General features: G+C 45.3%; 1 protein-coding gene across 1 annotated transcript in view; it reads right to left on the reverse strand.

The window, feature by feature from the left end:
* Positions 1 to 5,876: 5,876 nt before the first annotated feature.
* The window catches only part of EDAR (ectodysplasin A receptor), a gene marked incomplete at its 5' end in the record, with an annotated part of 31,934 nt that continues 15,968 nt past the window's right edge, over positions 5,877 to 21,842 (reverse strand). Inside the window, 7 exons of the mRNA XM_079776136.1 lie at positions 5,877 to 6,321; positions 14,120 to 14,180; positions 15,261 to 15,420; positions 18,426 to 18,498; positions 18,792 to 18,866; positions 18,971 to 19,096; positions 19,952 to 20,038. Coding sequence (XP_079632262.1) covers positions 5,999 to 6,321; positions 14,120 to 14,180; positions 15,261 to 15,420; positions 18,426 to 18,498; positions 18,792 to 18,866; positions 18,971 to 19,096; positions 19,952 to 20,038 — 905 coding nt within the window. The 3' untranslated portion in view covers positions 5,877 to 5,998. The remainder of the gene's footprint in view (positions 6,322 to 14,119; positions 14,181 to 15,260; positions 15,421 to 18,425; positions 18,499 to 18,791; positions 18,867 to 18,970; positions 19,097 to 19,951; positions 20,039 to 21,842) is intronic.

Raw genomic sequence — 21,842 nt, forward strand, 5'->3', positions numbered from 1 at the left:
TTACATTGTTATATTCCACAGCCACTTACACACTATGGATGGTGTTACATTGTTATGTTCCACAGCCACTTACACACTACGGCTGGTGTTACATTGTTATATTCCACAGTCACTTACACACTACGGCTGGTGTTACATTGTTATATTCCACAGCCGCTGCACACTCACTGTAGTTGTTACATTGTTATATTCCAAAGTCACACACTCACTGTTGGAGTTACATTGTTATATTCCAGAGTCACTTACACACTCATGGTTGGTGTTACATTGTTATATTTCAGTCACTTACACACTCACTGTCAGTTTTACATTGTTATATTCCACAGCCACTGCACACTCACTGTTGGTGTTACATTGTTATATTCCACAGCCGCTGCACACTCACTGTTGGTGTTACATTGTTATATTCCACAGCCGCTGCATATTCACTCTAGTTGTTACATTGTTATATTCCACAGCCACTTACACACTACGGCTGGTGTTACATTGTTATATTCCACAGCCACTTACACACTATGGATGGTGTTACATAGTTATATTCCATAGCCACGTACACACTACGGCTGGTGTTACATTGTTATATTCCACAGTCACTTACACACTACGGCTGGTGTTACATTGTCATATCCCACAGTCACTTACACACTACGGCTGGTGTTACATTGTTATATTCCACATCCACTGCACACTCACTGTCAGTGTTACATTGTTATATTACAGAGTCACACACTCACTGTAGGTGTTACATTGTTATATTCCACAGCCGCTGCACACTCACTGTAGGTGTTACATTGTTATATTCCACAGCCACTGCACACTCACTGTAGTTGTTACATTGTTATATTCCAGAGTCACTTACACACTCACTGTGGCTGTAACATTCTTATATTTCAGGCACTTACACACTCACTGTAGTTGTTACATTGTTATATTCCAAAGTCACACACTCACTGTTGGTGTTACATTGTTATATTCCAGAGTCACTTACACACTCACAGTAGTTGTTACATTGTTATATTACAAAGTCACACACTCACTGTAGGTGTTACATTGTTATATTCCACAGCCGCTGCACACTCACTGTAGGTGTTACATTGTTATATTCCACAGCCACTGCACACTCACTGTAGGTGTTACATTGTTATATTTTAGAGTCACTTACACACTCACTGTAGTTGTTACATTGTTATATTCCAGAGTCACTTACACACTCACTGTAGTTGTTACATTGTTATATTCCAGAGTCACTTACACACTCACTGTGGCTGTAACATTCTTATATTTCAGTCACTTACACACTCACTGTCAGTTTTACATTATTATATTCCAGAGTCACTTACACACTACGCCTGGTGTTACATTGTTATATTCCACAGCCACTGCACACTCACTGTAGTTGTTACATTGTTATATTCCAGAGTCACTTACACACTCACTGTTGGTGTAACATTGTTATATTTCAGTCACTTACACACTCACTGTAGTTGTTACATTGTTATATTCCAGAGTCACTTACACACTCACTGTAGGTGTTACATTGTTATATTTCAGTCACTTACACACTCACTGTTGGTGTTACATTGTTATATTCCAGAGTCACTTACACACTCACTGTAGGTGTTACATTGTTATATTCCAGAGTCACTTACACACTCACTGTAGGTGTTACATTGTTATATTCCAGAGTCACTTACACACTCACTGTTGGTGTTACATTGTTATATTCCAGAGTCACTTACACACTCACTGTAGGTGTTACATTGTTATATTCCACAGCCACTGCACACTCACTGTAGATGTTACATTGTTATATTCCAGAGTCACTTACACACTCACTGTAGTTGTTACATTGTTATATTCCAGAGTCACTTACACACTCACTGTAGTTGTTACATTGTTATATTCCAGAGTCACTTACACACTCACTGTCAGTTTTACATTGTTATATTCCAGAGTCACTTACACACTCACTGTAGTTGTTACATTGTTATATTCAAGAGTCACTTACACACTCACTGTTGTTGTTTTACAGCATTACTGTCATTGGCAGAAGAATGGACCTTCCAACATGTCCACCTCCTAGTTTCCAGCAGCTGTGAATATGTGATCTTATGTGGCAAAGGATCTTTGCAGTGTTAATTGCATTAAGGATCTTGAGATGGTATGTTCCTGACTCATCATTCTTGTAAAGGAACGAGGAACGCGGCATTTGGAGTCAGAGAAGGAGGTGTGGTGATGGAAGCAATGTGATTGCTGGCTTGGGAGGTGGAAGAGAGGATCATCCAAGGAGAATGAATGGACTTCATGAGTTAGCAAAGGCAAGGAAACAGATTCGTTTGCTAAAGTCTCCACAAGGAACAAAATCCTCCTTAAAACTTGATTTTAGGACTTCTGACCTCCAGAATGATAAGATCATAAATCCATGTTGTCTTAAACCATTAGGTTTGTAGTAATTTGTTACATCAGGTGTAGAAAACTAATAAACCTGTGGACATTTGCATCATCTGTCCTAATTTTTGACATTTCACTCGTTGACCTTACATTTGCAGAGCTATCCCAATGAAAGTATTCCAGCAGGCAGAGGTCCCAGCTGAGCCACAACCACCTTAGCATAACCTAGGTCAGCTAGGACCCTTACTGACCCCTGAATTGTAATAACCAAATGGTTGTTGCCCGGCCAGTATGGCTCAGTGGCTGAGCATTGACTCATGAAACAGGAGGATCGCCGGTTTGATTCCTGATTGGGGCACATATCCAGGATGTGGGCCCCACCCCCAGGGGAGGCATGTGGGAGGCAGCTGATCGATGTTCCTCTGTCATTGATGTTTCTTTGCCTCCCCCTTCCTCTCTTTCTAAAATCAATGGAAACTTTAAAAAATATATCTATTGTTGGCTTAAGCCACTGAATGTTGGGTGTAGTTAAGTGAATCAATGCCTAATGATAGCAACTGGGAAAGCAATGCTCCAAGTGTTTTTCACATGATCTCGTTGCAATGCTTGCTTTTGAGTGAATGGCTCAGCTCATAACATTTTAGGTATTTCAAATCTGCTGGTCCCAATCCGACAGATTTGTTATACACAGAGCAATAACCAGGAACAGAGAAATCAGAATCTTTTCCACTCTCCAAAGGCCCCCTCCCAAAGAACTCACATTGTAGCAGTCTGTAGCTCTCCTTTTTATTAGTTTGTTTATTGAAACTGTAAAATATAATAAGTTATGTATACAAAATTAGACAAAAAATTGACAATTAAGACTTCATTGGCTACAGGCCACAGCTCTAGCCTGGGGTGTTTTCTAAATGTTTTTGCATATAGCAAAATAATGACTGTCTCCACACAAAATGTCAGGGTGGAGTCCCAGCTTTGGTCAGTAATAATCATATGGTCTCATTGTCCATATGCAGGCCAAAGCTTATCAGAGTAAACATTTTTTGGATTTGTCTCCAAATAAGTAAATGACAAAGAAATGCATAAGTGTATGTGTAACTAGCTCCCTAGAAATGGCAGGTTAAGTCAATAAAACATGATCTGATGCTGGTTGACCTCTGGCCCCAGAATTCAACAGTAGGTAGGAGGAGGGAACTCTTCTCCCCACCCACAAGTGCATGTGTGTGTGTGTGTGTGTGTGTGTGTGGAGGGAGGAGGCAGAGAACAGCCATTCCTGCTTCTTTACTGAAAATGTTGTTCTAAGGAAGCTGCAAGCTATTATCTTGGAAATGCATGCTCTTCACATGTGACATTTGCAGTCTAATTAAGGGGGAGATTCCCATCATCGTTATCACAAAGCAGGGGAAGGGGGTACCCAGGACTTCAGAAGGAATTGATAAGGGTCATTACGTTTTGCCGTGGCAGATTGAGCTTGCAGAATATATCAAATAGGTTCTGACAAACAGCAGCAAACAGACATAGTAAATGTTGATATTAAATATTCATTATGATTCTATCACAGCATGTTCTACATTCATTGGTGGAAAATTGCTTGTTGGCTTTAAACATATGACTGATTTCCACCCCCAAAATACTTGCTCAGTCATGCAACTTGTAATTTTAGAAGCATTGCTTTATAAGTGAGAGGCTGGTTTTAATTTAGTAACAACCACAGTCAGACCTGTTCTTAGGGAGCTCAGCAGTGAGCTCCAAACTAAGCCCCTGGTGTGATCCGTACCCTCTCTCCAGCTCTTTACACTTACAGATGTAGGAAGAGAATCTGCCAAGAACAATGCCAGCTTATTAACTTCATTTCTGAATGTATGCCAAGCAATTGTAGTTACTGTGAAAAGTTGAAATCTGAGGGTTTGTTTTTTTGTTGCTTTTATTTCCATTTTACTTGGTGACTCACAGTGTATTCACTTCCATGGAGCACCTCAGAGGCCTGGCATTTCCCAGAGCTCCACTTTCTTTTCGCTTATTTGAACCTTACTTTCCCTGTGATTACAGAATCACACACTAGCCTCTCACTTGCAGAAGACAAACTGAGGCCTGGGGAGAAAGAATAAAATGGCCCATGTTGGCACAATTAGAACCAGGCCCCTGGACACCAAGCCCAGGCTCTCCCTGCACAGGGGGCTCTCCTTGCCCTGACTGGCTCAGAAAGCCAGAGCCCAAAACTCTCACGCCATGTAACTCATGCACAAGTCTCAGACTCTCTGGAAATCAAGAGTTGTGTGTGGCTGAGCTGTTAGAAAGTCATCATTTCTCTTTTTAAGCAGTTACCACCCATTTTTCTTTGAAGCAAAAATAGCCTGGCACATAATATAAATGGCTGTGTCCTTTGAGCACCGCTGACCCCAAAGGGTCAAATCTGACTGAAAATGAGAGTTGGAAGGCAATTCATCTATATATATGAAAGCCCAGAGACCAGAATGGCAGAATGACCAGAATGACTGGTAGTTATGATGCTCACTGTGGCAGCCAACCAGCCTGATCCGGGCCCTAATAAGCTGCCCCCTTGGCCAGCCTGGCCCCCATTGGCCCCCAACACAGGGGTGGGGCTGGTCGGCCAACTGCCCGCAGCCCCTCCCCTCAGCCGGCCCTGCCCCCGATTGGCCCCACTCACCCCAATAGGGGGCAGGGCTGACTGGCCAACTACCCGTAGTTTCTCCCCCCTGCTGTCCTGGCCCGATTAACTCCCATTGGGAAGGCTAGCCAGACCCCACCAGTGCACAAATTTGTGCACCGGGCCTCTAGTATGTAATAAAAAACAACTGGGTCCCCAGGCCTAGAACTCATGCAGTAAATAAAACTGACTACTGCACAGGTCTCCTTGATTGGACAGACACATGCCTTGCCTATCAGTGACATAGAGCAGGCTCCAGAGCAAGTTCTCCCATTAGTGACCAGATGGCTGCGGGAATATGATGGCCTCAGAAACAGGCAGAGTTATCCTATGAAACCACTTGTATTGATCCGGAAACAATACATGCAGTGGGGTGTCTGCATTTTGTAGCCATTTTACCAAATTCCCGAGCTGCTTTCCTCATGAGGATGCTGCCTTCACCACCTCAGTGGGAAGCCATCACTCTCTCTCAGAACTTTTATTACATTTTCTTAGAATCCCCTCATTCAGATTGTTTGACATCTTCTAGCAAAGTGGCTTGTGGACATGTCTCTGTCTCTCCCTGGGTTGTAAACTTCTTAAACAGGGACCAGATTCTTCACCTCTGTCATCCCCACATTGTTTGGCTCACTTGAGTACTCAACAATATCCCTTAAACAAGTTCATGGTGAGTGGGCTAGCTGAATAAATATTTATTCTATCTGGTGAGCTGCAGGTGGGTAGCTGGGAGTATCCTAGCTTTAATCTTTTATCTTTAGTTAGAGTGGAAGAAGGCCTCATTTCCTCTTGTTCCTTGAAACAGCCTAAGGCATACCCTGGTAACATACCCTTGATTCTTGGCCGTCTGTTGGCATCACCCACAGCTCTAGAGTCCTCATTAGATCCTGAGCTCTCATTAGATCCTTGGTGCATCCCCAGAAGAATGGTCCACAGGCATGCTCTTCAGGATGTAGTGGGCAGCGGGGAGGCAGGTGGTACGACTCCAGCCCACTCCAGTATGTCCGCACACAAGGACTCCACAGCATCCAGCCGTTCTATCTGCACCAGTTTTGTGAGCAGCTCTGGGATGCTGTAACCTGCTGTGCTGATACGATCAAAGAGCTGCATGCCATCTGTCATGCCCCCAATCTCGTCCCTCTTTAGTCCAAAGCTCTCTGCAAGGTGGCGCCACGTTTTCACAACAGCCTTCTCAGAGTTATATGTGGAGCTGAGCATTCGGCTGGTCTTCTCAAGGCAATCGAATGGCAGCTCCGTAGGGCTGAGGCCTGTGGAGAGGAGAGGAAGGGCCACAGTCAGAACCTGCAGATGGCCGTCAACAGGAGACAACGCCATTACATTTATTTTTAAACCTTTGAAAAAATATGTAAAATAAAACACAGATACAGAAAACCACTTAAGGCCAACAGTACCCAGGACTTCGGCAGCCACGTGAGAAGTCTTTTCATAAACCTCAGTCTCATTAATGGCCTCCCTCCGCCTAAGAAAATAACTACCATAACCGTATTGACCGTGACATTTATCCTCTCGACACCATTTTCAGCAGTCACCAAAGCCTTCCATACAGGCTACTCTTAGTTGAGTAACCCTGCATACTTGGACCTGAGCCAGGAAGGAAGTCAAAGGGATAGTATCATGTCCCTTTATGGGGACAGGAGTCACCTTTATGAAATGTGCTCTCAAAGACAGACCAGACTTGGTGTTTGAGAAATCTGAGCCAACTCAGTGGTTCACAGACTTTGCTATACATTAGATTCACTTAGAAGCATTTAAAAAAATTGATGTGTTGCCACTTCTGGGAGATGGAATATTTCTCTGGGTAAATAGAGCTAAACCCCTGGCACTATGTATAAAGCAAACACACAAGGATTCTAGAAAGCGGAGAGAAAAACGACTGCTGAGGACCTCAGGACTGGAGCAAGGATACAGTGGGGAGTTCCTTGGGGTTTCTTTTGCCTCATCATCCAAATCATGGAGCTGAAGAGTTCAGCAATCCAAATGCCAACAATAACAAAAATACCTTCAACAAAAGCCTGTTCTCTCTAATTAAAGCACGAGGAAAACAGAAGCTTAGCAAGAAGGAAACATTTGGACAACAATGCTTTATTGCAGCCACACACCACAGAAAAACTGTGGTTCCACCACCACCAAGGCCAGCAAAGGCTGATTGAGGAGTCTGGCTACAATCCTGCACCTGGTGGTGTCAGGGAAGGCTAAGTAGGGAGCCTGGACTTTCTTATTATCAGCTGGTAACAAGCCCCCCAACTCCCATTGTATCAGTGGAGACCACTTGGAGGAAACAGATTCCCACACTCAAACCAGCAATAAAAAGGAGCCAACACTTGGATGTCAAATAAGGCTGAGTGGGAACTTGAACATCTACCTGCACCGCACCTGCCAGTAATGAAGTGGCACCCCACCCCCCACCACAGAGGCATCACCGGGAGCCAGCTACAATGGAAGGCTTAAGTAAGATCCAGAGTCTCATAACATGACATAAAACTCCAGGTTTCACTAGACACTCACTCATCATACCAAGAACCAGAAACATCACAAAATCAATGAAAAAAAAAAAAAAAGACAACCAATAGATACCAACACTGACGTAAGATATGTTAAAATTATCTGACAAAGTTTTTAAGTAAGCCATGATAAAAATACCTCAAAAGTAATTTCAAACACACTTGAAATAAATTAAAAAATTGAAAGCAAAATATAGAAAATATAAAGCAAAAGATAGAAAACTCATTAGATATGTTCAATGGCAGAATAAAGACAGAGGAAAGAGCTAGTGAACTGGATAATAGAATGGAAATTACTGAATCTGAACAACAGAGATAAAATAAACTGAAAGACACAGAGCCCTAGGGACCTGTGACACTGTGACAAAAAGCCTCACATTTGTTTCATGGAGTCCTAGGTGAGGAGAAAGAAAGTGGAGCTTAAAAAAATAACAATGGCTGAAAACTTTCCAAACTTGGAAAGAAACAAAAGCCTACAGATTAAAAAATCTGAGAAAACTCCGAACAGGAAAAACTCAAGGGAAGTCATATCCAGACACATCATAAATAGACTTCTGAAAACTAAAGACAAGAAAGTCTTAAATGCAGCCAGAGAAAAACCACACGTTACCGATAGGGAAAAAGCAATTAGAATGACAGTGGGTTTCTGAACAGAAATCTGGAAGCAGAGGGAAGAGGCAGTGTTTTCCAGTAATGAAAGAAAAGAGCTGTCAACCCAGTATCCTATACCCAGTGAAAATATCCTTTAAGAATGAAGGCAACATCAAGACATTCTCAAGATAAAGAAAAACGAAAGGAATCTGTCACTACCAAAGCTACCCTAAAAGAACAACTAAATGAAGTCTCTAAACAAAAAGGAAATGATAAAAGAATAAACCTTGGAACATCAGAAAAGAACACAGTAAGCATAATTTGACTAAATATAATAGGCTTTTTTTTTCTTTTTAAGTTTTCTGAATTATTATTGTAAGTTGATGCAACAGATGTGGTTCTAACTACATGTAGAGGAAATATATAAGACAACTATAAACAAAAAGGACATAGGGAGGTAAGGTTTATATATGTCACTGAAGCTAGTGAAATAATGGCTAGTAAAACACTGTGGACAGGTTGAAAGTAAAATAATGGAAAAAGATATATCATGTAAACGTTAATAAAAGAAAAGCAGAAGTGGCTATCACAGCAGATAAAGTAGACTTCAGAACAGAGGAAATTATCAGAGACTTAGAGGGACATAATATAATGATAAAAGGGTCTATTCAGAAAGAAGACAGAGCAATCCTATACGTGTATGCATCAAGCAACAGAGCCCCAAAGTTGTGAAATAAAAGATGGCAGAACTAAAAGAATAAATAGACAAATCCACAATTATAGTTGAAAACTTCAACCCCTCTTCCTCAGTAACTGGTAGAATAATTACAATATAGAAGTTAACCACACCATTAACCAAAAGGATCCAATCAACATTTACAGAACACGCCAACCAATAACAACAGAATATACATTCCTTTCCAGTGCAGACCTTATACTTCAACAAAAGAATTTAAACTAACAAACTGTATGCAGACTGTATTCTCACAATGAACTCAAACTGTAAGTCAACAACAGAAAGATCATAGGAAAATCTTGACACACATTTGGAAATTAAATAACACACTTTTTTTGTTTTTGTTTTTTAAGCAGAGATTGAATTTGGTTCATTACATTTATTTCCCCATGGAGTTAATGCATTTATAGGCATGGCTTATTTTTCAAATGCAGAAACACTGTTTTCAGAGACCTTTATTAGGTTTCTGCCAGCTTCCTTGACTTTCTGTTCTAAGAAGAGTGGCTTGTATGTGGGGTGAGGGCGGAGAGATGGGAGGAGAGATGTAGGGGTCCTCATCTTTCTGGGAGGTTCCGGAACCAAAAACTATCGGTGCTTCCCAGGTTGGGAAGGGTCACTGGCGGCCTCCCTCCTCGAGGAGAGCCCTGGCACTGGGGACAACCCCATAGTGCTGACCTCCCACTGCAATCTGGGAGCTCCGCCATCCACCTGGCCTCTGTCTTGCACCACCGTTAATGCATTTGGTGTGCTATCAGGACTAAACAAACACTTCTAAATAATCCAGGAGTCAAAACAGAAATCTGAAAGGAAAATTTTAAAATAATTTAAAATGAAAATTCAACATATCAAAATTTGTAGGACACACCTAAAGCAATATGAGAGGAATACATATGTTACAAAATACATAAAATAAATACATTACGAAAGAGGAAACATCTCAAATCAATAATCTAAGCTCCCATCTCAAGCATCTAGAAAAAGGTTAGCAAAATATACTCACAGTAAACAGAAAGAAAACTATAATAAAGAGCATGAATCAATGCAATTGAAAAAAGAAAAACAATAGAGCTAAACTTGAAAAGAGCCAGACAGTTCTTTGAAAAGATCAACAAAATGGACTAATCTCTAGTAAGATTTTTAAATAAAAAAATAAAGAAATATGACACAAATTATCAATATCAAGCAATTGAGCATATCACTACAGACCCTGAAGATGTCAAAAAGATAATAAGGGAATACACACATAAATTTGACAACTTAGATGAAATGGAACAATTCCTCAAAAAGCATAAGCTACCACCACTCACCCAGTTTAAAGTAGATAATTGGAACAGCCTTAACATGATTAAAGAAGTAGAATTTGTAGTTTTAAACATCATTACGCCCCAAGAAAAATTTATAGGCTCACATTGTTCCATTGGAGAACTCTACACAAAATTCAAAGAATTAACACCAATTCTACATAAAATCTGGACAATAGAAAAGGAGGAAATACTCCCCGCTTATTCTGTGAAACTAGTATTAGCTTGATACCAAAACCAGTACCAAAAAAAAGAACACTACAGACCAATATCCCTCCTGAATGTACTAGTAGATGCAAAATCCTCAACAAAAGATTAGCCAATAGAATTCAACAATATATTAAAAGAATTATATTCATAAGAGTGGCTTTATTCCAGGGATGCAAGACTGATTCAATATTTAAAAAATAATGTAATATATTCACAAAATTAATGTAAATTACAAACAAACAGAAAACACCCAAGGCTAATGTTGTACTTAATGGTGAAAAACTGAGTGCTTTCCCTTCAAGATCAGGAACAAGGCAAGTATGTCTGCTCTCCTCATTCTTAGTCAACATAGTGCTGAAGTTATAGCCAGTGCAATGAGGCAGGAACGGGCAATAGACTGGAAAAAGGAAATCAAATTGTCCCCATCTGCAGATGTGATTATCTGGGTGATTATCAAGGAATCTACCAGAGAACTTCTAAACCTTATAAGCTACTTCAGCAAGGCTGCAGAATATAAGATAGACACACAAAATGAATTATATTTTTATATGCTAGCAATTAAAACAGACTCTAAAATTAAAGTAAAATATCATTTACAATCATTCAAAAATAAATGAAATACTTAGGCATAAATCTAGCAAAATAGGAACAGGACTTGTATTCTAAAAACTATATAATGCTGGTGAAAGAGATAAAAGAAAATCTAAATAAATGAAGAGACATACCATTTTCATGGTTTAGATAGTATAGATGTCAAATTTCCCAAACCTTGGTATACAGGTTTGCTGCAATTCCTATCAAAATCCCAGCAAAATATTTTGTAGATATGGGAACAATTATTCTAAAATTTATATGAAAAGGCAAAGAAACTAGAATAGCTAAAACAATAAAGAAAAAAGAATAAAGTGGGAACAATCAGTCTATCTGATTTCAAGACTTATATAAATATGGGAATCAAGATTATGTGATTTTGGCAGAGGAATAGACACACAGATCAATGCAAAAGGACAGAGAACCCAGAAAATACACTCACACAAGTATGCCCAAGCTGATTTTTGACAAAGGTACAAAAGCAATTCAATGGAGGATAGTCTTTTCAACAAATGTTGCAGGAGGAAGTGAACACGTAGAGGAAAAAACAAAACAAAACCTCAACCTAAGTCTCATATTATGTGAAAATTAACTCCAATTGCTCATGGACTTATGTGCAAAATATAAAACTTTTAGAAAAAAAATCATAGAAAAAAATCATTGAGATCTAGAGCTAGGCAAAGTGATCCTAGCCTTGATACCAAAAGCAATCTATAAAAGGAAAATGATAAATATGACTTACAAATTTAAAACTTTGCTCTGTGAAAGATCCTATTAAGAGAATGAAAAGACAAGATACAAAGTGGAGAAAATATTTGCCAATCACAAATCCATCAAAGGGCTAGTATCAAGAATACATTGAAAAGCTCCCAAAACTCAACAGAAAAAAAAAAAAATCACACAATTCAACTGAAAGATGGGCAAAAGACATGAAGAAACTTTTCAGATAGCAAATAAGCCCATGAAAAGATGCTCAAACATGAAGAAAATACAAATAAAAACCACAATGAGATATCAAATACACATACCAGAATGACTGAAATAAAAAAATAGTAACACCACCAAATGCTGGCAAGGATGTGGAGAAACTGGATCACTCATACATTGCTAGTAAGAATGTAAATGGTACAGCCATTTTGGAAAGTCATTTGGCAGTTTTAAAAAACACTAATCTACCATACCACCCAACAATTCTGGGCATTTATCCCAGAGAAATAATGATTTATGTTCACATAAAACCCTCTACATGAGTATTTACAGCAGCTTTATTTGTAATGGCCCCAAACTGGAAACAACCAAGATGTTCTTAAATGGATGAATGAGTGATTAAACAAATTGTGGTACATCCTTAACACAGATTACTAGTTAGAAATAAAAAGAAACAAACTATGATACATGCGCCAATCTGGATGAATCTCCAATGAATTATGCTTAATAAAAAAAGACATTTGCCAGAGTTTACAGTAGTGTATGATTCCACTTATATAACAATTTTGAAATTACAAAACTATAGAAATGACGAACAAATTAGTGGTTGCCAGGGGGTGGGGTAGCTAGGAAGTGAGTGTGGCTATAAAAGGGCAAGCAGAGATATCCTTGTGGACTATCTTGAGTGCATCCATGTCGATATCCTGATTGTGACTTTAGGGATGGCTTGGCAAGATGTTACCATTGGGAGAATCTGGGTAGAGTATCACACGACCTCTCTGTCTTATCTCTTACCAATACGATGATCTCAAAAGGAAAAGTTTAATTAAAAACACAACCAAAGACACCGATGCCTGGGACTCACCCCAGACTAATTACATCAGGGCCTCGGGGCGGGTGTGTAGAGGGAGCTAGTGGAAGACTCTCCGAGGGGCTAATGTTCACTCAAGACTGGGCCCTGCTGGTCTACGGTTCTCAGCAGCACCGTGGATGCTGTAGGCACACGAGAGGGTAGCCGAGTACACAGGGCTCCAAGCCCTTCATTCTCCCATTCTCACTGGAGGAGCAACTCTTTCCTAAAATTAATTTGAAAAACCGCTGTCCGTGGGGTCTGGGCTCTTAAAATAAAGACATTGTTGGAGCCGAGAAGAGCTTTCCTGGGTGATAGAATGCAAATCTCAGACTATCCTCCACTGGGCAGCTGATGGCTCCCAGCCACCTACGCTGGATCAGACAGGCTGACCTGGGGCATGACTTGATGGAGAGAGGCCACATTTCAGCACACAGAGCTTTTGAGTAGAGCGCTTGGCCCCCTGAGCTCAGCCTCAGGAGTTATTTCTGACCAACGGAACACCCAGCCAGTAAGCCTGCCCTGGGTTCAGTGTGCTGGGCTCGGCCCAAGTGGAGAAATGAGTGGGTACCAGGCTACACGCCTGCTGCCTGGGCCGTATGGCAAAGTCCATGGAGGGGGCCAGTGAGACCAGACCAAGTGGCCTGAGGAAGCCGGGAAAACCCCTAACCTCAGGGACGAGAGTTTTATCTCCTGGGAGCCAAGATGGTAACATAGAAACTTCATTTGGCAGAAATTGGGAGTGTGGATTCTGGTTTCAGATAGAAATATAATCAGAAATATAAACTCAGTCCTGCCCACACCCTAAACTGCAGTTAGTAAGGCAGTATGATTCAGTTTGCTTAAGAGACATCTTTACGAGGGGAGACCGTCACACACCACGAGTGAAGGGAAGGGAAGGACGGCTATCGCATTTTGGATAAGTGATGGTTACCAAAGGTTCTGAAGATGATAATGCCAAAGAGAGACAGCCCGTGGGGCACGGGGACCCCTAGCCCCCCACCCCTGCTTTCTCTAGAGCAGCGGGTGTCCTGACTGCATGTGCCCCTCAGCGAGGCCCTGCACTGGGGAATGCTGGCTCCTTGGCCTGAAGGGAAAGGAGGGCCGATGGGAAATGCTGGTAAATGTGTTAACATAGCTTGGAGTCAAATTCCACGTCCCTCCACCTGAAATCAGTTCAGCCAGAGCTTCTGGTGAGGAGCATGACAAGTTGGACGGGTGACTTTTCTCAGCCCCTCCCCGGAGCACCAGAATTCCTGTCAGAGCCCCTTCCTCCCACCCGCGGTTGGGAAGCAAGACCTGGGGGAGTGTCCCCCTGGACAGTCCTTCTATGCTCACCTTCGACAACTCCACACACGTTGGCATACACATCCAGTATCTTTTTCCTTCGACTTTGAATCTATGAAAATAGTTCAGAGAATGTTAATTTTCAGAAAGGAGGGAATGGCAGAAAACAATGAGTCAAGTCTTCCATCTCAGTGTTGGCAGATAGCCGCTACCCCGATTTCCAGCTAGAAATGCTGAATCAAGTCCTCACATGAACATCTTAGTTAATAACACCATAATTCAGAGAGAAAGCCTTCCTCTGGGCTGTCCGACTCCAGCACCGTTCCTGCCCACTGGCAGGTTCCTTAGGCTCCTGGGGCATAGACTCACAAGACAGCCAGGGGCCACATGTGCACTGGTCTATTTGGAGGATAAACGCCAGGGACTGCAGCTTGCCAGCAGGCAGCCAAGAGACGAGGCCCATAACAGGCCGGTATAGAACGAGCCCTGCTTGAAAGGCCTAGGCCCCCCCGTAACCATTGCCTAGGCCTCCAGGTTCAGCAAGTGACAGGCCCCACTGCAGAGGTCACTGAGTGGACAGCCCGACCCAGTCTCTTAACAGGGACACTTTTACCAAGAGCAGCACTGCCCAGCAACACAGCTGCCCTGAGGCTCGGAGGCTAGACTGTCAGGCAGCCCCACACCCCTCCGCAGCACCTTTCAAGGTGGCCTGCTTCAGGTGATAAACCATGTGGAGCATTTTTACCTGAAAATGTGCATGCTATGTTGATATATGGTTATGTGGTCATACAGTACACAGCTATTTGTCCATACAGTATATAGCTATGCATTCATATAGTATATAACTATGTATTCACATAGCTGTATTATAAATAGTTATATTTAACTATTACATGTGTGGTTGGGTATAGGGCAGTACGTTTACAAAGTTTTTTCTGTCCTATAGCATTCCAAGCAATTTTAACGTTTTGTCTTGGCTTATTTATTTTCTTCTATGAAGCCACATAAGAGAAATAAGTTTTCTGTTTTTATAATATTTTGCTTTAAATCTGTCACTCCATCTGCGCTGGCTAACGTGGGCGGTGGGGGTACCGCCACGCCCCACGGCAGACTCGTTGGGAAGGGGCTCGGTCTCCTGGGGCCTTAGGGCCGCGCAGGGAATCGCCAGGTGTGCCCGGGCTGCTAGCCTCACCCCGGCTGACTTGGGGGTGGTGGCGGCCTTCTCCCTGGCCAGGTGGACCAGCGACAGCAGGCACAGCTCCGGGGAGCCCTGCTTGTCGGTGGCGGGCTCCTCGTCACTGTCCATGCTCCGACTCAGCAGCTGCTCGTTCTCAGACGAGGCGTCGTTCTCACTGTGGAAACAAGAAGGGGTTTCGTTAGCGCTGCCTGGGAAGGTGCCGCCCGGACGCGTCCTTCCAGGGGTGGGCAGAGCAGGGATGAGGTTTTTGGTGTTTTTTTTTAAACTTTTTAAATTGATTTTTTGCAGAGAGGAGAGGAAGAGAGAAGGATAGAGAGTTAGAAACATCAATGAGAGAGAAACACGGATCAGCTGCCTCCTGCACACCCCCCACTGGGGATATGCCCGCAACCAAGGTACATGCCCCTGACTGGAATCGAACCCGGGACCCTTCAGTCTGCAGGCCGACGCTCTATCCACTGAGCCAAACCAATCAGGGCAGGGATGAGGTTCTTAAGCTTTTACTCAGCAGCTCGTGGGCACGAGATGAGAAGCCACAGCCTGCTCTCCATTCCGTCCGGACAGGGAGGGTGGATGCAGGGTGGCCCACAGGCACTGGGTGAGGAGGACTCGCAGGGGCCAGTGAGGTAGGGATGGCACCAGCTCAGCCCTCCACCACACCCAGTTTGGGAAAGGGTTCTTGAATACCCTATGGCTTTCTATATTTCACCCAGAGAAGCACAGAGTTCAACCTTGTGTCCTCATGTAGCAAACAAGGTGATGTGGCGGGCACAGACTCTGTGCCAGCTCTCTGGGATAACTGAACACAAAGCCCATGCCTAGACACAGAGCCTGAGCCTGGGGAGCCCCTGGGAGCCCCTGAGCCTGCAGAGCCCCTGGCTGAGAGGTGTGCCCAGGGAGGGGGTCTGGGAAATCTTGCAGGGAGGCGGGTGGCTCAGTCACACCGCTGCTCACTGCCCAGCCCGCACCCCTAAGCACATGTGGGTTGAAGCTCAAACTCTCAAAATCATTCCAAATATATGAAAACAACATTCTTTTTAATAGGTATCCTGCTGGTTTCCTGTGGTTTGGCTAAAGAATTATATTTGCTAATAACTGGATTGCAGGAATGAAGCCCGCGCTCAACATAACCGTGGGGACAGAATGATACAAAGACAGGAGAAATGGTGAGAGACACCCAGCAGGGCTCCTGCCCCTGGGGGCGTTGGCTGGCCTGCTGCTGGCCCACCTGTGTGCAGGCCAGGCGGGAAGGCACCACAATCCCCAGACCACTGAGTGGCCTCAGGCCCTTTCCCTAAGACCCGAGAGAAGGCGGAGGGGGATGAAAGCTCAGTGCCTTGTCTTTTAAAACAATGGTTGAGTGTTAATTTTTATTTAACATCTGTGTATGAAACAAGTAGGGTCCCCAAATATTTCCTTAGCTTTAGAGGAAACTTAAGTCATAGAATGTGTCCCGCCCTTTTGAGTGTTCTACCTCCCCCCCCCACCCGGCCCCCCCAGCCCTCTCCTCCCTCTTGGGAATGAGAAAAGGCTGGAAGGACAGGTGGAGAGTGGCTGACACCACATGGGATTAGACAGAGGAAGGCGGGAGGAGCGACTTGTCTGCAAGAGGCACACTGCCAGCCCAGTCCCCGCCACACAGCTGCCAGCCTGGGGTCCCTCCTGGTTGGACCTGGCATACCTTTGCCAGATGTGCACAAAGTTGCTCAGACCAAACATTTGTGAGGTTTTGAAAAATGACCATTGGCAACAGAGGCGCTTATCAGAAATAACCATTTCCTACAGGACTGCCAAGTTGAGCACACACAATTGCTTTTCTTTCCCAGTGTGCAAAGGTTTTATGATCTAAGTTTGCTTCCTACCCTTGTGTCAGGATGTTGGGTTTTCTAAATGAGAAAACACGTTGGGTAGTGCTTTATAAACGGCAAAGCTCCATGCAAACATCTTGATTCATTATCATTCCTAAAAAGCAGGGCTCTGCCAGGTTCAAGTCCCCTGGAAAGCTCCCTCGCTAGGGGTCAGGGAAGCGGGACAGAGCCCCTGCTCCTCCTCAGCCCGCTTGGTGACTCCGCATGGCCTCTGCCCGCATCTGCCGCACGGGTGGTTGTGTGGATGGGGGCCTGGGTCAGCCCTGGGTGGACTATTACCGTGGGACGGGTTTTTGGAATCTAAGCAGGACTAAGTCCAAATGACCTGGCCAGGTGACTCAGATGGCTGGAGTGTCATCCCATACGTGGAAAAGTCATGGGTTCGGTTCCCAGTCAGGGCACATACCTGGTTGCAGGTTCAATCCCTGGTCAGGGTGCGTGTTGGAGGCAACTGATCAATGTTTCTCTCTCTCTAGTCAATGGGAATTTATCCTTGGGTGAAGATTAAAAAAAAAGTTTACTTCCCTTCACCCTCGATGTTAAAGCTGGGGCGGATTCCACATCCCAATGTGTGTGTGTGGTAAATCTGGTAAAGACTTCATGCGTCCAATCTCTTCCTTAAGGGGCCTTATTTCACCAAGTGTTAGCGCCTGTGGAACACACACTGCAGCCAGATGGCCTGGACTTGGCCCCCTGCCCTGCCACTCCCTAGGTATGTGACTGTAGGCCCATGACAGCTTCCTACAAATGTGCACAATGTTAGCACCTTGCTCACAGGGCTTATGAAGGCAGCACATGCACCCTGGCGGTAACCAGCACCAGGTGTTTGGTAGCCGTCTCCATCACCACTGCTGCAGTATCGTGGGGACACCGTCCTGGTGTCAGCACTGTGCTGTCAGCATGCGCCCGGCCAGCAGTAGTCACATTAACCAGGCTGCTGGAGAGGAAGGGGCACGCAGCAGCTGTGGGTCTGCACGAGGCAGGTGCATGTTGCAGAGAGAGGCGTGGGGCATCTGGCCCTGGAGGATGGCAGGTGTTCACCACCGGCCCCTAATACCACCTGGCCCTGCTGCAGCCCAACAGTGAGGCTGAGGCCCTGGGCCGACTCGGACTGCCTTGCTGGCTGGCCGCGGGCTGCTCTCTCTGGAGCTGTCCCCAGCACAACCTCCAGCCAGCTGCCAGGTTTCTCAGAGCACTGCTCACCCGGCGTGGCCAGCTGCCCTTCCTACTCAGGACCCCCAAGGACTCCTCACTTCAGCCTGGAACTGGGGGCTGCTTTGGTTTGACATACCTCTTGGCAGTCTTTGCTGGAGCTGCTGTCAGTTTCTCAAATTCGTCCTTTTCAGAGAAAATCACCACACTGTCTGTGGGTAAATAGAAAGATTGGGGGAGGGAGGAGTTAGTGTCGGCTCCAGCTCTGAGCTTGTCCTTCCGCTGCTCACTCCCTCTTTAGCAGACCTACTTGGTGACTAAATTACAATGCCCTGAGGATTAAGCACCACGTGGCTGCACTGACACCCTTCCTAGGACCCCTGTGCTAAGTGGCACAAGAGCATAGCCAGTTAGAAGGCCAGGCTGCCGGGGTAGTGGCAAGAGGGTCAGACAATCTCCACCCTGAAGACAGACACCCATGCTTGTGGGGACTCTGTTTGCAGACCTTGGGCCTCTTTCTTCTCTCCTTCCTGGCTCACTTGGGCTTCCACACTCTTCACTGAGTGGCTGGTGCAGCAGGCTAGTTAGAGAAAGAGAAGGGTGTGAGCAGCTGGGCTCGACTGGTAAGGTGATGGGGCTGTTCAAGGGAGAGGGGCTAAGAGGCAGGCATTGGGGAACAGTCACCTGGGGAAGAAGGCTTCGTCTTCATGATGTAGAACATGATGATGAGGACAATGGCGATGGCCATGATAAAGATGGTGGACATGGCAATGATCAGAGCCGCAGCCAGGTGTCCTTGGCCTGAGAGCTCTGCTGAAGTTGAGGAGAGAAGGCAATGCCTCAGGACTCAAGCGTCCCTACAGGAACCCATCCACCAGGCAGGGCCCTTTCTCCTAAGACCACGCCCCTTTGAACAATGGCCCTGCCACCGGGACACTTCCTGGGGACCTTCAGAATCCGAAATGCTTGCTTAGTCTGAGAAGCCAACCCTACAAGTCTCTCTGGCCATCCCGCAGTGCCATGGCTTGTACTTGTTCAGTTGTTCCTGGGGTGCTTGCCCTTGGTTCGACTGCTTTGGGGAGCCGGCACGTGTGCCGAGTGCACTGTGGGAATCTGAAGGCAGCCCTGCCTCACTGAGGACCGGGCCATAAATATGCTTAAACCACAGATGGCATTGCGACAGTACAAGAGGGGATGGGGAGCCAGTGTGAGGTCTTGCTCTGAGAGAAACTGTTGACCTTGGGGGTCCTCCCCCATCCTTCCACCCCAAAGGGACTGGGGAGTGAAATGTAGTTACTGGAAACAGATATTCAAGTGTTGAGATCAGCAGGTTCAGATGAAAGCCTGCAACAGGATTGCTGTTGACATCAGGGCCACCGCAGCCCAGGAAGCTGGCTCCTCTCCACCCTCGCCACCCTCGTCCTGAGCAGCATTGCCAACACCCATGGAGTGAGCCGCTCCCCTCCTCCCAGAGATATTTCTAATTTCTAGCAGCTGGGGGCGGTGAGTGTGATTAAATCACAGGAGGAAGGTGATTTGAAGTGGAGGAGAGCTTCGTGGTCATTTCTAATAATTATTTCCTCTCTTCCTCTCCAGCCACCCACTCCCCCCACTTACGTCCAGGTGGTTAGCTCCAGAAGACCAGCACCTGGGCACTCTGCCTACCTTTATGGGCGCGATGGAAAGGAGAGAGGGTGCTGCTGCCCACGGTGCTGGGGAAGTGGGCAGACACCCCCACGGTGGCTCCCGCACCTGCAAGGAGAACAGTCGCTGTGGGCGCCTCAGAGTGACCTGCGGAAGCCCCGCCACCAGCACTGAAACACAAGGTGCGGCCACAGAGCCGCTGGTTCACAGTCCCAGCTCATAAAAGGGCTGGAGAGGGGCCACCCAACACCTGCTGTCCAAGTTATCCAAGTAATACATGCTTCTTATTTAAACATCTAGAAAAAAATCAGAACGCGAGAAAGAAGTGAAAGAATCACCTACAGCCTCTGTCTAAAGTTGACATTTTGGTGTATTTTTCTTCAGTATTTTTTGCATAATACATTTTTAAATAGTTGTGACCAAACTGTTAAAGAGTAGGCATGAGCTTGGTCTTCTCTCAAAACTGTGATTTGTAAAACTCCCGTTCTATGTAAAAAAGTGGCACTTAGCAGGAGTAATATGAAGCTGATTTTGTGATCAGACAAATCACTAAGTTGTTTAGTTAAAACAAACAAACAAAAATGTTCTACCACAGAAAAGATGACATCCTGAGAGTCAGCCTTCCTTTAGGCCAGACTTGAGTTTTGCAGCTAATAAAAATGACCATGTTTCCAATAAGTGTCCTCCTGCCCTGCTTTGTCGCCGACAGTTCTGAGGGAGCTGGAGAGTGTGGGTTTGCCTGTCCGAGTGAGGCCCAGTGGGTGTCCTCCCTAAAATCAGTGCACGTTGGCCCTCTTAGCTGCCCAGCCAGGACGAACAGCACCGATGCCTGGACCCTGGTCAGCAAGGCTCCGTGAGAAACAGGGGGGTTTTCTTTAACAGAAGTTTCTTAGGAGAAACACAGCCACCTGCTGGGTGAGTGGTATTTCTAAAGCCACCTGCACACACAGCCTGGGACACCCAGGTGACAGTGACCACAGCCAACTGGGCAGGAGAAGTCCTGCTGAGTTATCCATACATCTGTGTCCAGTAGGACGAGCAGGTCCTAAGGAGAGAGCAGGGCCAGAAACTTTCGATCCTCACACCTTTGAGAACAAATAGAAACTACAAATAAAATAGGGTGGCGGTTTGGGAGGGAGCAAGCTGAAGACTGGCTCCTGCTGCCGTTCTGCATTGCTGTTAGGTGTCCCAGGGCTCAGGCCAGCCGGTTGCTGGGTTGGACAGGAAATTAAACTGTCACAGGTATATGAGAAATGCGATTTGCCACCCCAGGGGCAAACAGGTGGGTTTTTAAGGAAGCACTGTGAGGTGTGAAGGCTCACGCCCTCTTCACACCCTGGACAGGGCTCACTCTGGGGAGGTTTGCAAGGCGAGGGTGTGTGCTCCTGGTGCCATCCTGCTGTCCTTCAGCTCTCACTCAGAGCAGCTTTCCACGTTGTTTAAAACAGCCCTCTTGTTGAGTTAGGCATCCGCTCTCTGGGGATTTGCCACTTCCAGAGCCCAGGGACTTCACTTATTGGGAGCTCCTGGCCTCTGGCTCTTTGTCTGGTCTCTGTCACCTGCAGTGTTGCCTCAGACATGCGTGTGGGTGCCACCCAGGTCACCAGCACAATGGAGGGGCCAGAGATTTTCCTCTCAGGGCATGATGAGCTCTGTGGTTCCACTTCCTTCCGTCTGTGTTCTCAACTGCTGTCATTGGGATGGCTTCTTAGTTCTTCTACCAAGAGAGCGAGGGGTGCTGAGAGGTATCGGGGTACCAAGGCAACAGCACAGCATGGGCTAACCTCAGAATCAACAGAGACCCAAAGGGGACTTGCTCAGAACAGAGGGGGCTCCTGATGTCCCAGCCCCCACACCAGTGTCCCCAGGGCCTCGCCCTTTCTTCTGTAATTGCTGGTGGGTGAGGGGCAGG

This window comes from Cnephaeus nilssonii, assembly GCF_951640355.1.
Source record: "Cnephaeus nilssonii genome assembly, chromosome: 7".
NCBI classification, from domain to species: Eukaryota; Metazoa; Chordata; class Mammalia; order Chiroptera; family Vespertilionidae; genus Cnephaeus; species Cnephaeus nilssonii.